This window comes from Oryctolagus cuniculus, chromosome 8, assembly GCF_051225735.1.
Source record: "Oryctolagus cuniculus isolate XC-2025 breed Fujian yellow rabbit chromosome 8, ASM5122573v1, whole genome shotgun sequence".
In the NCBI taxonomy this organism is placed as follows: Eukaryota; Metazoa; Chordata; class Mammalia; order Lagomorpha; family Leporidae; genus Oryctolagus; species Oryctolagus cuniculus.
This window is the reverse complement of record NC_142874.1, coordinates 127421554-127438529: the sequence shown is the minus strand read 5'-3', so window position 1 is coordinate 127438529 and position 16976 is coordinate 127421554. Positions and strand designations below refer to the sequence as shown.

General features: G+C 39.8%; 2 protein-coding genes across 2 annotated transcripts in view; one reads left to right on the top strand and one right to left on the bottom strand.

Annotated features, from left to right (window-relative positions):
• The window catches only part of CENPC (centromere protein C), a 98463-nt gene that overhangs the window by 78106 nt on the left and 3381 nt on the right, over positions 1-16976 (bottom strand). The window lies entirely within an intron of this gene.
• Positions 3532-16976, top strand: part of STAP1 (signal transducing adaptor family member 1) — a 50098-nt gene continuing 36653 nt past the window's right edge. The window contains exons 1-2 of the mRNA XM_051819773.3: positions 3532-3754; positions 11987-12058. Coding sequence (XP_051675733.1) covers positions 3635-3754; positions 11987-12058 — 192 coding nt within the window. The 5' untranslated portion in view covers positions 3532-3634. The remainder of the gene's footprint in view (positions 3755-11986; positions 12059-16976) is intronic.

Below are 16976 nucleotides of genomic sequence, written 5' to 3'. Positions count from 1 at the left end.
TGTTGCTGTTACAATAGTTGGGCTTTCACAGAATTTCAAGGGTTGATAGTAACACGATTATTCTACATGCAACATAAGAACCGTATGTCAACCAAGGGTCACATTCTTATCCCCATGGAAGCGAACAGCTCTCCAAATTCGGATTATGTTTTTGAAGCTACTCATTTAATAAGTGATAATTCAAGCTACTTCTTTTCAACCTCTACTTCAATACAATCTCTGCCTCTGAACAACTCAATTATCTGTGGATACACAACATATTCAAATACCAATAACTAACATAGAATGGGATAAATACTGTAATAAAGAAATGTACAAAGTGCTTTTTGGGAATGCTTGGGGAAAGCTTTGGTAAGCTTTTCCCCTGGAGATGGGGAAGGCTTCAGGAAATCTTTACAATCAAGACGACTCAACCTGGTACTGGAAGGGTGAGTAGGATGTTGTCCTATAACAAGGGGATGGAAGGATACACAAGCACAAGTGCAGTGACTGAAAATATAGAAGGGGTGGGTGCTGTGGTGGAGAAGATTAAACTATCACTTGCAGTGCTGGCTTCCCATATAGGGCCCGATTCAAGTCCTGGCTGTGCCATTTCCATTTAGCTCCCGGCTAACGTGCCTGGGGAAAGCATCTGAAGGGTCCTTGGGTCCCTGTCACCCTTTGGGAGACCCGGATGAAGCTCCTGGCTCCTGGCTCCAGCCTAGTTCAGTCCCAGCTATTGCAACTGATTGGGAAATGAACCAGCAGATGGAAGATCTTTCTCTCTCTTTCTCTCCATCCTTCTCTCTCTCTCTCTCTGTAACTCTGCTTTTCAAATAAATAAATAAATCTTTTTTAAAAAGTAGGATAAGATAGGAAAAACTATAAGGTACTGAAACAACTAAGAAAGAGTACAGAAAATTACCGGAGGATGAGGTATTTTGATTTTTTAAAAACTTTGTTACAAAGGACCTTGTGTATCACGCTCAAGTTCAATAAACAGTGTTCAATGAAAGAAGGAATTCCAAAAGTTATGAAGATCCACTCAAGTGTTTTAGGCAGGAGAGTCTCTTGATTAAGTTGCATTTTAAATGAATCTGTCCTGACTTTTCCATTTCCGATCCAACTTCCTGCTACTGTGTGGAACGCAGCAACTGATGGCTCCAAGTACTTGTGTCCCTGCCACCCACGGGAGAGATCTAAGTTGAGTTCCAGGCTCCTGGCTGTTGGGAGGTATTTGGGTAATGAACCAGAGGATGGAAGATCTCTATCTATCCCTCTATCTTTAAAATAAAATGAAAAATAAAGATATAAATGTAAAAAACAAATTTGAGTCAGAGAAGAAAAAGAGTGAAAACGAGGAAACTCCTTGGAAGTCTATTGTAACTCTTCAAGTAAGAAGTCATTTAGTTCATCCCCTTATTTCATAGGCAATGAAACTGCGATTTCAGAGAAGAGATTTGTTGAAGGTCTCAAACGTGATCAGTTAGAAAATTGGCCTCTCTCCTTACGTATGAACATTTTTTTTCTACCACATTTTCCCACCCACCAATTCTTATTCAATTTCTGGTGCAATTGTGTAATGACACAATTTTGTCAGTAAATGCAGACAGTTGTCTAACCAATAAAATTTAAGCAGGATCTTTGCATTCTGCTGTGTGTGTATTTTAGGGAGACAAAAGTGATCCTTGTTATATGAGGATTCATTTGACTTAAAAATCAGCAGACAGGGGTAACACTGTGGCATAGAAGATAAAGCCTCCACTTGCCATGTCACCATCCCATATGGTCACTGGTTTGAGTCCCAGCTGCTCCACTTCCAATGCAGCTCATGCTAATGTGCCTGGAGAAAGTAGTGGAAATGGTCAAAGTGTTTGGGCCCCTTCCCCCATAGAGGAGATCTGGAGGAAGCTCCTGGCTCTTTGGCTTCGGCCTGGCCCAGCCCTGACTGTTGTGGCCATCTGGGGAATAAATAAGTGGATAGATGATTCTCTCCCCTCTCTCTCTTCTCTCTGTATCTCTGCCTTTCAAATAAATAAGTAAATCTTTAAAAGAAATCAGCAGATCAAAGTAACTTGCATTGTCAAACTATTTCTTTAAAGGTAAGAAACAAATAATTAACCAACCACATGGTTGTTTCAGAATCATATTCCTGTCTTTACATTTCTGCAGGCATTCTTTTCTCTCTGTCATGAACCTCTTTGGCCACAAAGAGTTTCATAAAGCCCACTTTTCTCATGTTCCAGCCACATATGCTATCCAGCGTCCCATCTCCCTGCCCCTTCCTTTTCTCATTTCTCAGTTCTCATCCTCCTTTCATTTCCTCCCTGTATTTCATCAGCTGCCAACTGCCAAGAAGGTAAATTAGGTTTTTCCTATGTCTTTCAACTCAATTTCTTAGTACACTGAAACTGAAAAAAAAGTTAAGGTTTTGTCTCCAAAAAATAAGTTGGACTTGTATTTTATCATTTGATTGTCCAGGCAGCATTGTTCTATCTCGTGCTGTAGGCAATTGTCCCCCCCCCCCATATCCACAGCTGCAGATTCAGTGGACCCCATACTATTGAGGAAAACCATGTGGTCTCTCCATTAGGGAAGGAGGAACAGACTGAAGACTCCTGGCTTTCTTTGATTACTGAGAACTGCTGGTCTAACTGTGGGTCCAGGTTACCCTAAATCCAGAATGTTCTGAAATACTTAGGGTGGAATAGACAATGGTAGAAATTGTCAGGACCCGTACAAGATAGATCAGAATGCCTTCTACCTTTCCCTTCTCCCATAATTCCCTGCACTGTGAGGATCAAACTTGTTCCCTACAGGACCATTTCCCACATGCAACTATCGAGTGAATTTTAGCCACAGGGTAGCTCTACTCTTACCAGATAACCAATGGATGCTAGCATCAGCCATCTACAGTTCAGAAAGCAAAAAGTTTGAAATTTTATAGCCTTCTCTGCTGGATATTTTCCCCTAAATATCCACTGATAATGTACTTGAACTACCAACTGATTAAAAAAAAACTCATATTCCAGTAACTATGATTTATCTTTAGTGAACCATCAAAATAGGCATGGGAGAAGAAGCATTGCTCCTCCTCCTCCTTCTTCTTTTTCAGAATTTAAACAAAGCATAGCCTCTAATGTATTTAATCAACAGAAATAGTACCAGTAAAATTTTCCAATAAAGTAATTTTTCATCAAGTGGAATTTATTCCAGCGATGTCTTCTGGGAATCTTCTGAAATGGACAGCAATAAATAAATGAAAAGGGGGTAGAAAAATATATATGCTCTTGATGTCTCCCTTAAAGTCCATAATCTCTACACCTGTTTCTTTCTTTCATCCTTGGGTGATGTTAATCTTCTGTTTATTTTGCTGCTGTAGATCTAAGGACATGTCATTTACTTGTGCTCCAAAAGTTGCTTTATGCCTGTTCTTTCTTACCACACAAAAAGTAAAGAGGAAAAAAAGCGTGTGTGTGTGTGTGTGTGTGTGTGTTTGTGTGTTTGTGTGTGTGGTCTTGGTGATAGTGTTGGTGGTTAAAAAGCAAGTTGGAACTTCCTCTTTGAACAGTTGCCCTTTCCTCTCACACAGGGAGATTTCATTTTGTTTGAGACTGGATACAGTTGAAACCAAACCATCTACCAAGGAGAGGATATGATGGCTAAGAAGCCCCCAAAACCAGCCCCTCGCAGGATTTTCCAGGAAAGGTTAAAGATTACTGCTCTACCCTTGTACTTTGAAGGTTTTTTATTAGTTAAGCGTTCAGCATACCAGGTAAGTCTATAAATAACAATGGTAAACCTGAGGCTTCTGTCTTAAAAATTTTATTTTATACTGATGTGATGTGACAAAGCCTCCTTGTTTCTGTTGGGATTAAACTCTCTTCGTTCAGCTCAGAAAAAGGACTTTAATTTTGCATAATTTAAATATAGTATATGACTTAAACATATATGTATATGTTATATATAAATGTGTTATTATACATTATAAAATAAGGTTCTAATGTCATAATTACAAAAATAAATAAGTTAACTTTTCCAAGATCTTATTTAAACATCACAAAGAATTTTGGCTTAAGAAAACAAATGTTTCCTATATTTTCTCCATTATTTACTACTATGCTTCAGGGATGAGGTGTGCCATTAAGATAAAATATTGTGATCAAAATTAGATCTTTTCTCCTACTCTCATCCATTTGAAGTTTACAATGATGAAATCATAAAAAGGTGGTCTTTTAAAAAATTGTGAAAATGAAACAATTAATACTGTTTAGTGTTATGTATGTCTATTTTTTTTGTTTCCTGACCGGAAAAAGTATGTATATTCTAATGTTATGTATGTATGTATCTTGACTTTAAAGTCAAGATAGTGACTTTAAAGGATAATATTTATGGTGTTATTGTGGGTAGAATGTATACTAACCAACATAAATGTTTTCAGAAATGAAATAAGAATTACTTTATTATGATAATAAAATACATTTCCTGAGGATCCATAATACTTAGGGAAACATTTGGTATATGAGTATATCTATAATAGGACATTTGTATTTCTTTCATATATAATCAGATAATTTAATATTTGAGATAACGATATAGCAATTTATCTTCTGGTGTAAATGTTAAATGTGCATTGTTTTTCAGTGTGTTGTAATATTTCTTTGTTTGTCCTATATACTTTCAAAGTAAACTCAATCTTGTCACCACAGGTTAGCCACATTATTATACTTTTCCAGGAAAGAGGATTTGAGAAAAAGAAATTTCTAACTTGTAATTTGCTTTTGGTTATTCTTGAATGTTTTCCAAAGTATTGCTGATAACTGTTTTGAATAGCAATTTCCTTTTAAGAATGCATGCCATAATTAGCAAAAAGAAAAGTGTTTTGGAGTCTCAGTAAAACTTGTCTTTGCTTAATGCTTTCGCCACTTAACAGCTTGTGGTCTTATGCAAGCTACCCAATCTCCTTGACATCTTCAAGTATAAAATGCAGAGAACACATACTCCCTGCATCCCAAGAGGGAAAAGTAGGTTTTAATCAATTTATTCATTCGAGCAGTGTTTCTTGAGCATAGTAACCTATTTTACTAGTTACATCAACGAGCAAAAGGCATTGCAGTAAGGAGAGAAAAATATCCGCCCAACTCTGCGGATAATCATTTTAAAAGTTTATTTATTTGCAAAATGGACAGATTCTCTTGTATAACTGAGTTGGTTTCTGTGCTTATAAAATGGACCTATAATAATGGGTGTATACCCATGAGATATAACATAGGATGGATTTCTATACTTGGTTTTTAATATGCCATCATTGTGATCCTTACAGTAACTCTTGTGAAGAGACTATTTTATTCACCTCGCAGATGAGTGACTTGTGGCTCACAGAAGTTCAAATTTCTTCACCCACCAAGAAGTTTTGCTTGGATTTGAGTGTGATGCACTTGACATCATGCTGCCTCAAACTCAAGTTCTACTTTCATTTGATCACAAACTTCTGAAGCTTAGAGATATCTAATCCCTACATATTTTATTACATCGATATCAACAATAAGCTAGATAGGCTTTAAAAAGCATTTATTTAATCGAGTGAAATGGAGATAGTGAACTTAAACATTAAATACAAAGTCATCCAATGGTTATAAAGCTAGCAATAAATTCAGAAGTTTCGTTTCAGTCTCTTTTCTTACATCAATAATTTAATACAAATAATTGTTTTTTTAAAAAAAGAAACTTTGTGTTGGGGTAGGGTTTTGGTCTAGACGTTGAGCTGCTGGTTAAGACTTCCATATCCCATATCAGACCACCTGGGTTTAAGTCCTGGCTCTGGCCTCTGACTCGAGATTCTGCTAATGTGGACCCTGGGAGGCTGCAGGTGATGTCCACACGCATTGTAGACCTGGATTGAGTTCCCAGCTCTCAGTATCAGCCCAGCCCCAGCAATTGTAGGCATTTAGGGCGTAAGTCAGTAGATGGAAGCGCTCTCTGTCTCTCTCTGCCTCTCAAATAAGCATAATAAAAGAAACTTTATGGTAAAGGTATTTCACCCAAAAGTGTGTCCTTCAAAATTTAGTTTTTAAATGTCTAAATAACTCTGTATATGTATCCCAAGATGTTGATTATTGGGATTGATATATTTATAAAAGACTCAAATTATTCTGGTATTCACGAGGTCTTACCAGAAAGTAAATCAAGACTGACTTGCAGATCTCTGCATGCTGGATATAAGCTTGTTCCCTCCTTAGGTTTGCAGCTGTGGCTGTAGTTCACAAGGCCTGCTGCTTTTGTAACCTTACTTTTCCTCCAAGGGTGCCTTTGTTCTCAACTCAGTGCCTTTACACTTGCTTCTTTGCCCACTACATAACTGTTCTGTAAGCCTTTCTGTGAATCCACAGATTTGCTAAGGTGTAAAATTCCCATTTTTCTCTGATTACTTCTATGCAATTCATATTTTGTGTAATTTTTCTCAGGAACAGAAATGTCCTGCATGTATATACAGAGAGAACTCAACAAATTGTGACTGGCAATTGGTGGTACTAATATATCTCTCTTATGACAGATCAGGATGAATGAGGCCAGTTAAGTAGATGAACAGGGTGGTAGACCTGGATCTCAGGGTGTTCCCCTCCTTTCCTTTCCTCCAAGAATCATACAGGCTTGGGACTGGACTAGATCTTAGAAGCCGCACTTTACTAAAACTACACAGTTGATGTTCATGTTCCCTAAAATCACATCTATATTTCCCCTCCTCCTGCCCTCTCCTTCACTGCAACTTAATTCCAAAACACACAGTAATCTTGATTCCAACGTTCACTGCAGAGGCTTTCACTAGAGTAGGGTTCAGAAAGTCTCAAAAAGAATGCCATTACAGACAAAAGAGCTAAACAACTCTTGAGATAGATTTGAATTTTTAAAGTATTTAATAGCAGGTCAAATTGAAGAAACTGCAAGTGTTTTTTTTTTTTTTAACTGGGTGAAATACTAGTTAATCTCATGGTTTTCACAGAACATTTCATTGATCATAGTGGTAATTTACACTAGCAACCTCCAAACTCAAATTTTTCAATGCAGATTTTGTAAATATCTTACTTTAAAAAAACATGAAAAGGTGAATTCTGGTCTACAAACTATTTCTTCCTTCTCACACTTAATCCCACTGAAGATATATTTTAGAGGTTTTTAAAGTTCATCATCATCTCACACATATATAAAAATCAGCATATATGAAAAAATTATGTGGGGGCCAGCATTGTGGTTCAGTGAGTTAAGTCATTGCTTGTGACGCTGGCATCCCATATCAGAGAGCAAGATAGAGTCCTGGTTGCTCCGCTTTCAATACAGCTAGTGCACCTGGGAAGGCAGCAGAAGATGGTCTAAGTGCTTGGATCCCTGTCACCCATGTGGGACACCTGGATGGAGTTCTTGGCTGTATTAGGCCTTGCTCTCAGACCTGACTTTTACAGCCACTTAGGCAGTGAACAAGCAGATGGAAGATTCTCTCTCTCTCTCTCTCTCCATTTCTCTCTGTCACTCTGCCTTTCAAACAGATCAATAAATAAATACTTTTAAAAATATTACATGGATAATGAAAAATACAAAGTGCCTGCCAATAATGCAATGTTCTTTATTTTTTAAGTGACCAACATTTACCAGATATTTTCTACAGCATAGGTCTTATATGCTTTACCTATATTATTATTCCTTTAAATTCTTCATTCAACAACTTTATGACAAGAATAGGAGGCTGGTTTCCATAATTTTACTCTTGGCACCTTAACATTAAACTCTCATATAGAAGACAAAATAAAAGATCACCGAATCAGGATCATAACAATATAATTATGCTCTTTAATAAATTCACAACCCTATACAACTATCACCACTGTCCCAGAATATTTTCATTATTCCAAAAACTTACTCTGTGAGAAGTTCCCTACATGTCTCCCCCTCCTCAGATATAGGATTCACATGATGAAGACCCATTACTTTCATAATTGATAGAATCCATTAAAATGTGGCTTAGATTTAAGGCTAAAACTGTGCTAACATTGACTCCAGATTTAGGTAGCCTTGAACCACCTTGAGTCGGTGACCCAGACTGAGAGCCACAAGCCTGCACCTCTTGAAAGTCTTTGCTTTATGGCTGGGAACAGAGCAGATCCACTCTCTGATAGAGTTGAGAGAGGACAGGAAGCGCTGACTATGCTGCCTGCCCAACTCACCAGTTGATATCTAGCCCTGCTCCCTGCGAAGGATATCAGTAATTCTGGCAGTGCTGTGCGGGATTGATTGGAGAGTGCTAAGAGGATGGCAGAAAGGTCAGGTACAGGGCAATTGCGATGGAAACAACACTTTGCATCCTACATGAAAAGAAGAAAGGAAAAGACTTCAGATGGAGTTGAAACTAAGACTTGTTCTCTGGTCTTATTAAACTGTTTGACTCAGATGTGCCAGGCATCTGTGTGCACTAGACATCTAGATTTCAGTAAACAGAAAGACTCTTTTTGCCCAGTTTTATAATTGCTCATTTAAGAACCTCTATTTGCTGATCATTCAATTACAAGCCATTTAAAAATACTTACCTATGGGCTTGGTGCTGTGGCCTAGCCGGTAAAGCCACTGCCTGCAGTGCTGGCATCCCATGGGTGCCAGATTCAAATCGCAGCTGCTCCACTTCTGATCCAGCTCTCTACTATGACCTGGGAAAGCAGTAGAAGATGACCCAAGTCTTTGGGCCCCCGCACGCACATGGGAGACACAGAAGAAGCTCCTTGTTCCTGGCTTTGGATTGATCTACCTTTGGCTATTGCAGCCGTTTGGGGAGTGAATCAGCAGATGGAAGATCTCTCAATCTCTCTCTCTCTCTCTCTCTCTCTGTGCCTCTGCCTCTCTGCAACTCTCTGCCTTTCAAATAAATAAATATCTTTAAAAGATTTATTTGAGAGGCAGAAAGACAAGAAAAAGAGGGGATGAACACACACACACACACACACGCACACGCACACACCCAGAATTCTCCCATACACAGCTTTACTCCTCAAATGCCTCAACGGCCAGAGCTGGGCCAGACTGAAACCAGGAACTGGGAACTCAGTGTAGGCCTCCCGCTGGGGTGGCAGGAACCCAACTATTGGAGCCATCACCCACTGCCTCCCAGGATCTGCATTAGCAGCAAGTTGGAATCAAGAGCTTGAGCCAGGGATCAAACCCAGGTAACCTGATATGTTATGTGAGTATCTTAGTCACTAGGCCAAACACCTGCCTTTTGTATACCCCTTAGAATTATCCTTTTTTATAGTAACTTGTTCTTCGTTCAGGAGAAATCAATAGGCTCCTTACATGTTATAGTCATCTCTCAACTGGAGGCTAAGATGGAATGGAAAGACCACAGGATTTGGGCAAAGATACCTTGCCCCAAATTCAACTCTGTCCCTAAGGCAAATTGTTGCAATAATACCACCAGTTTTTTCAACTCTTACGGTAAGCACCTCACCTTGAAATGAAACTTTCCTATTAGTCTCCCAAAGAGGTTGAGCTTATTTTTTCTACCTTTTGAAGCTGGACTGGGTCATGTGACATGCTTCAAATATGCTTATAAGGGATGTGTGTTCAGCTTAGCCGCTAAGATGCCAATTAAGACACCCCAGTCCCATATTGAAATGCCTGGCTCCACCTCCTGACTCCAGATTTCTGCTAATGCAGACCCTAGGACATCGAGTAATTGAATCTCTGCAACCCATGTGGGAGACCTGGATGTATTTTCTGGCTCCCAGCCACAGCTGGCCCAATCCCAGGCATTTGGGAAGTGAAGCCGCAGATAGGAGATGTCTCTCTCTCTTTCTCTCTCTCTCTAATTCTCTCTGTCATTTTCTGTCTCTCCTCCTTTCAAATAAATAAATTAATAAATAAATAAAATTTTAAAATATGCATATACATTGGGTTTTTCTCTTTCTTGTTCCTGGGGATCCTTGGGCCAGCATGGAAACAAATACAGGTTAACCGCCTGAAGGATAAGAGATTCCATTTGTCCCAGCCTTCACAGTCTTCCTGAACTACAAGCTTAGACCCTGAAGACGTGAATGATGCCTCTTTAGACTATACAGCTACAGACAAGGTGTCCAGATGAGGAACACCATCATCTAGCCACAAAATTGGCAGAAATGCAAAATGCTTGCTATTTCAGTCTTCACTGAGTTGTGGGGTGCTTCCTATACAGAAAAAGTTAAAAAATAAAGCATCTTATTTGCTATGAAAACAAAGTATAAAAATATTCCATCAAGAACAAGATAAAAGATAGTGGTTGTAATTCAGAATTTATTTAATATTGAGCTTCCTGGAAATCTCTCTCTGTCATTCTGCATATCAAAATTAATAAATAAATCTGAAAAAAATATATTGGCATACAAAATATTTTTAAAAATTTTATGTGACTTTCTTATATTAATCAAATATTTCATGATGGTTCAATAACTTGCAAAAATGCAGTTCATTAAGCCCTAATAGAGAAAATGATCAATGTATCTATAAAAATTTGAGTTTTTAAAAAACATTTGAAAAGAGCTGGATATGGAAAGATGTCTTTAAATGTGGAAGGATTTTATTTTTTAAACCAACATGCCATTTTTTATAATACAGCCAATCTTTGTATTTATTTAAAATTGACTTTCATTTGAGTGAAATGAGAGTCTAAGTAGGTAATTTAAATTTCTTAAACTTTAAAGTCAAATGTCTAAAGAATCCATAGGAATGTGAATATATTAATTAAATATTTACCATATATTCATTGGACTTCAAGTTCTGCATTGAAAGTACTAAATTATATATATATATATTTAAAGATTTATTTATTATTTATTTGAAAGTCAGAGTAACTCAGAGAGAGAAGGAGAGGCAGAGGGAGAGAGAGAGAGGTCATCCATCCACTGGTTCACTCCCCAGTTAGCCTAAACAGCTGGAGCTGCACCGATCCGAAGCCAGGAGCCAGGACTTTCTTCTGGGTCTCCCATTTGGTGCGTGGACCCAAGGACTTGGGCCATCTTCTACTGCTTTCCCAGGCCACAGCAGAGAGCTGGATCAGAAGTGGAGCAGCCCGGACTTGAACTGGCACCTAGATGGGATGCCGGCACTGCAGGAAGTGGCTTTACCCTCAAGGCCACAGCACCGGCCCCTAAATTATACTTTACCATTATACATTTCTCATACTTCCTTATTCTATACCAATAATGTATGTTATCTATTGAATTCAAGAGACGAGCCATGTGCTCTGCTGAGTGCTTTCCGTGTATCAGTTCCTTACGTTCTTTCATGTCCTACACGGTGGATATCTATGCTTGTACTACCCTGGATCCTTAATTGGCCATATTCCTTGTGTCAGAAGCTTCCACTAAAATGGCATAAGAAGTCTTAAGTCAATGAGGAGAGTTCTGGGATATGATCTACTTAAACACAATTTAAATTATATTATTATTTCTTTTTTTTTTTCTTTTTCTTTTTGTTTTGACAGGCAGAGTGGACAGTAAGAGAGAGAGACAGAGACAAAGGTCTTCCTTTTCCATTGGTTCACCCCTGAATGGCCGCTGCGGCCAGCGCGCTCCGGGGATCCGAAGCCAGGAGCCAGGTGCTTCCTCCTGGTCTCCCATGCGGGTGCAGGGCCCAAGTACTTGGGCCATCCTCCACTGCACTCCCTGGCCACAGCAGAGAGCTGGCCTGGAAGAGGGGCAACCAGGACAGAATCCGGCGCCCCGATCGGGACTAGAACCTAGGATGCCAGCTCCGCAGGCGGAAGATTAGTCTATTGAGCCGCAGCACCGGCCTATTATTTCAAACATTATACGAAAATAAATCTGAGAAAGATTTAATCAAGAGTTAAATGTAAAGTTAAGCAATCAGACTAGTTAATTATTCAGGATAAAATAAGAACCTTATATCACACAAGTAATTCAGAAATTTACAATGGAAAATATCAATAGGAAAATAGTTGGCCATATACTAATGAAATAATTCTTTCCAACAGGAGTATAAACATTACTGGACAGAGCTGAGAGGAACTACACTTTTCTTTTACACCGACAAAAAAAGTACAAAAGTAAGTGTTAAACATTTTCAGCTGATTCAATATTTTTAACAATCTACCCTTGTCACATAATTTATTATTCATTTTGGATTTTCTGCCATTCAATAATAAAAATTCTCTGATAAAACCAATTCAAATATGATAATTAAATCTGTAAGGTTTGTCAATTCTGATAAAACTAAAGGTAAAATTTCCTGACCAACTCAAAAGAAGTCATTAAATCATGTTTTTCACTTTGCATTATTTTCTTTCTCATTCTAATAATTAAAGCTTTATTAAAAGGTAAAAATTTTAGACATCTGTATACAAATTGCTTAATATAAAATGATAATTTTGGGCACTGGCAATGTGGCATAAGTTAAGCCTGCGTTTGTGACACTAGCATACCATATTGTTTTGTTTTGTTTTGTTAAAACAGAATTTACTGCCTTTTTTTTTTTTTTTTTTGACAGGCAGAGTTAGTGAGAGAGAGAGAGACAGAGAGACAGGTCTTCCTTTTTCCATTGGTTCACCCCTAAAGTGGCCGCTATGGCTGGCGCGCTGCCAGGATCCGAAGCCAGGAGCCAAGTGCTTCTCCTGGTCTCCCATGCAGGTGAAGGGCCCAAGCGCTTGGGCCATCCTCCACTGCACTCCCTGGCCACAGCAGAGAGCTGGACTGGAAGAGGAGCAACCAGTACAGAATCCGGTGCCCCAACTGGGACTAGAACCCAGGGTGCCAGCGCTGCAGGCAGAGGATTAGCCTAGTGAGCCATGGCGCCAGCCAGACACTAGCATATCATATTGAAGCACAGATTTTAGTACTAGCTATTCTGCTTCTGATCTAGGTCCTTGCTAATGCACCGGGGAAGGCAGCAGATATTGGTCCAAGTACTTGCATCCAACACCCCACAGAGGAGACATGGATTGAGTTCCTGGTTCCTGCCTGGCCCAAACCTGGCTTTTGTGGCCATCTGGGGAGCGAACTAATGATTAGAAGATCTCTGTGTCCTGCTCTCTCTCTCTCTCTCTCTCTCCCTCTCTCTCTCACTCTGCCTTTCAAATGCACAAATAAATCTTTAAAAATGATAGCTGTGAATTCCCCCACTTTTAATTTTGCTTAGTCTGAAGTTATAATCTCAAAGGAGCAAGATGATCTCCAGGGCATAACAACATACAATGTCACAGCTCATTTTTCTAGAAAGTCAAAAGAGCACTCCCAAGAAGTAGAATTTGTATAAGCTTAAGCATGAGAATAAAACAATTGTAAGACAGTTATTTCCATGAATTTCAAATTCTGATTGTCTTATTTTTTTTCATGAATAAGATGTGATTTTTTTCTTTAGTGGCAAATCTTGCCTACCTTGGGATGCTGCACTTACAAGAGATTTTATAACCAAGAACTTTAAAGAATAGCATTTTGGATCATGAATATGGCACCTCATGCTTCTCAGAATAACATTATTGGATGCCCACATCTAACAAAAGAAGGAAACAGTGCCTCTATGATGAGCAGTCTACCTACTAGTATTTCAGCAATATTATTGGTAAACTAGCCAGAAGTCAATTTAAAACAACAAATTTAAAAGGATTGTCTTTTATTACAGTTCTGAATATATAAAAATTATACAAGGGTGATTTTAAATATTGTAATAAATTTTAAAAACCTAATTCTGTTGTGCATTCTAAAAGTATCAGAAAATATCAAAGACCCTGGTCTAACAGTGAACAAGAGAGAGAACAGTTATTTCTCATTTACTAACAGGCAAGATACATCATTGATTAGTGACGGAGGGACTGTTATCCTTAAACAGACTGTCAGTTTTTATCCTGCACTTGCCACTGTTACCTATGGGGTAGTAGGTTGGTTAGTTAACCTCTCTGTCTCAATGTATCAGATGGGGATTGGTAGGACATAGCTGACATCAATCAGGCAATCTAAAGAGAGCTTACTAAAGATTTAAGAAAATATTCAAGGTGGTGGACAGGATGTAGGGAAAACATAAATGGTATTCAGTGCCTTATTATTTTCTTTCTTTCTTTCCTTTTTTTTGGACAGGCAGTTAGTGAGAGGGAGACAGAGAGAAAGGTCTTCCTTTTCCGTTGGTTCATACCTCAAATGGCCGCCGTGGCTGGTGTGCTGCGGCCAGCGCACTGCGCCGATCCGAAGCCAGGAGGCAGGTGCTTCCTCCTGGTCTCCCCTGCAGGTGCAGGGCCCAAGCACTTGGGCCATCCTCCACTGCACTCCTGGGCCACAGGAGAGAGCTGGCCTGGAAGAGGAGCAACTGGGACAGAATCCGGCGCCCCGACCGGGACTAGAACCTGGGTGCCGGCGCTGCAGGCGGAGGATTAGCCTAGTGAGCCAAGGCGCTGGTCTTCAGTGCCTTATTATAACACCTAGGAGTGAGATTAGGGAGTTGAAGGGTGGTTGGGAGAGTTTTGTGGAGCAACTGCACAAGACAATAGATACTTACTCTCCTTATCTGCTAGTGTTTTCCTGGGTCCAACTCAATGGGAAGTCAAAGGATAAGGGAGTCCTTTGATGTGGTCCATACAGGTCTTGGTGCAGTGTTGGGTAGAAAAAAAAAAAAGTGAGTCTAGAGGGGCAAATAAAAGATATCCAACACAATTTTCAAATTCCTAAAGTGAGGATGTGAAAGTAGCCCATCCTGTAAGGCTTTCAGAAGAATGAAATGGGCTGATACACGTGAGGTGTTAGCATAGCTGGCACAGGGTGAGCATTCAAGCACTTTACATGTTTTATCTCATTTAACTCTTTTTTGTTATTTTTCTGTTTTAAAACTTTTATTTAGGTAGGTTGCATGTGTCCAGGAATCTATCCATTTCTGATAGGTTTCCCTGTTTGCTGGCATACAAGTCCTTGTAGTAATTTCTGATGATTCTTTTTATTTCTATGGTGTCTGTTGTTACGTTTCCTTTTTCGTCTCTGATTTTATTGATTTGGGTCTTCTTTTTTTAGTTAGTTGAGCCAATGGGGCGTCAATTTTGTTTATTTTTTCAAAAAACCAGCTCCTCGTTTGGCTGATTTTTTTGTAATTTTTTTTTTTTTGGATTCAATCCTGTTGATTTCTTCTCTGATTTTAATTATTTCTCTTCTCCTACTAGATTTGGGTCTGGTTTGCTGCAGATTTTCTAGATCCTTGAGATGCATTGAAAGCTCATCTATTTGGTGCCTTTCCAATTTCTTAATGTAGGCACCTATTGATATAAACTTTCCTCTTAACACTGCTTTTGCTGTACCCCATAAGTTTTGGTATATTGTGCTGTTATCCTCATTTACTTCCAGAAAATGTTTGATTTCTCTTTTGATTTCTTCTATGACCCATTGTTCATTCAGGAGCATGTTGTTCAGTCTCCATGTATTTGCATATGCTCTAGGGATTCCTGAGTTGCTAATTTCCAACTTCATTCCTTTATGGTCTGAGAAACTGTTGAAACCTTTACTTAATATATGCTAAACTGATCTTCTGTATATAAAGAGAATTGAAAATCAATCTTGATGTGAATGGAAGGGGAGAGGGAGCGGGAGAGGGGAGGGTTGCGGGTGGGAGGGAAGTTATGGGGGGGCGGGAGCCATTGTAATCCATAAGCTGTACTTTGGAAATTTATATTCATGAAATAAAAGTTAAAAAAAATAAAAAACCTTTTATTTCATAAATATAAATTTCCAAAGTACAACTTTTGGGTTATAGCAGCTTCTTCCCCCCATAACCTCCCTCCCACCTGCAACCATCCCATCACCCACTAGCAACAACTCTGTATTGGGTTCTATATTAATCCCCACTTTATGAATGAGAACATTTAAGCTTTTTTTAAAAAAAAGATTTATTTATTTGAAAGGCAGAGTTACAGAGAGCTAGAGGCAGAGAGAAAGAGAGAGAGAGAAAGAGAGAGAGAGAGAGAGACTGGTTCACTCCTCAAATGGCTGGAGCTGGGCCTATCTGAAGTCAGGAACCAGGAGCTACTTCTGGGTCTCCTACATGGGTGCAGGTACCCAAGGGCTTGGGTCATCTTCTACTACTTTCCCAGGCCATAGCAGAGAACTGGATGCGAAGAGGAGTAGCCTGGATTTGAACTGGTGCCCACATGAGATGCTGGCATTGCAGGTGGCAGCTTTACCCACTACACCACAGCACAAGCCCCAAGAATATTTAAATTTTTCTTTTAAAGATTTATTTATTTATTTGAAAGTCAGAGTTACACAGAGAGAGGAGAGGCAGAGAGAAAGAGAGAGAGAGAGATGTCTTCCATCACATGGTTCACTCCCCAGATGGCCGCAACGGCTGGAGCTGTGCTGATCCAAAGCCAGGAGCCAGGAGCTTCTTCTGGGTCTCCCATGCAGGTGCAGGGGCCCAAGGACTTGGCCCATCCTCCACTGGTTTCCCAGGCCATAGCAGAGAGCGGGATCAGAAGAGGAGCAGCCGGGACTAGAACCGGCGCCAATATGGGATGCCGGTGCTTCAGGCCAGGGCGTTAACCCGCTGCGCCACAGTGCCGGCCCCAAGAATATTTAAATTTAAGAATTAAGAAATTGTGCGAGGCTGGCACTGCGGCTCACTAGGCTAATCCTATGCCTGAGGCACCAGCATACAGGGTTCTAGTCCCTGTCGGGGTGCTGGATTCTGTCCCGGTTGCCCCTCTTCCAGTCCAGCTCTCTGCTGTGGCCCAGGAGTGCAGTGGAGGATGACCCAAGTGCTTGGGCCCTGCACCCCATGGGAGACCAGGAGAAGCACCTGGCTCCTGGCTTCGGATTGGCGCAGTGTGCTGGCCATAGCAGCCACTGTGGGGTGAACCAACGGAATAAAGGAAGACCTTTCTCTCTGTCTCTCTCTCTCTCTCTCATTGTCCACTCTGCCTGTCAAAAAAAAAATTGTGGGAGATCTGAGAGCTAATAGAAGGGGCACAATCCAGGTCTTGCCCCTGAGCTAATCTC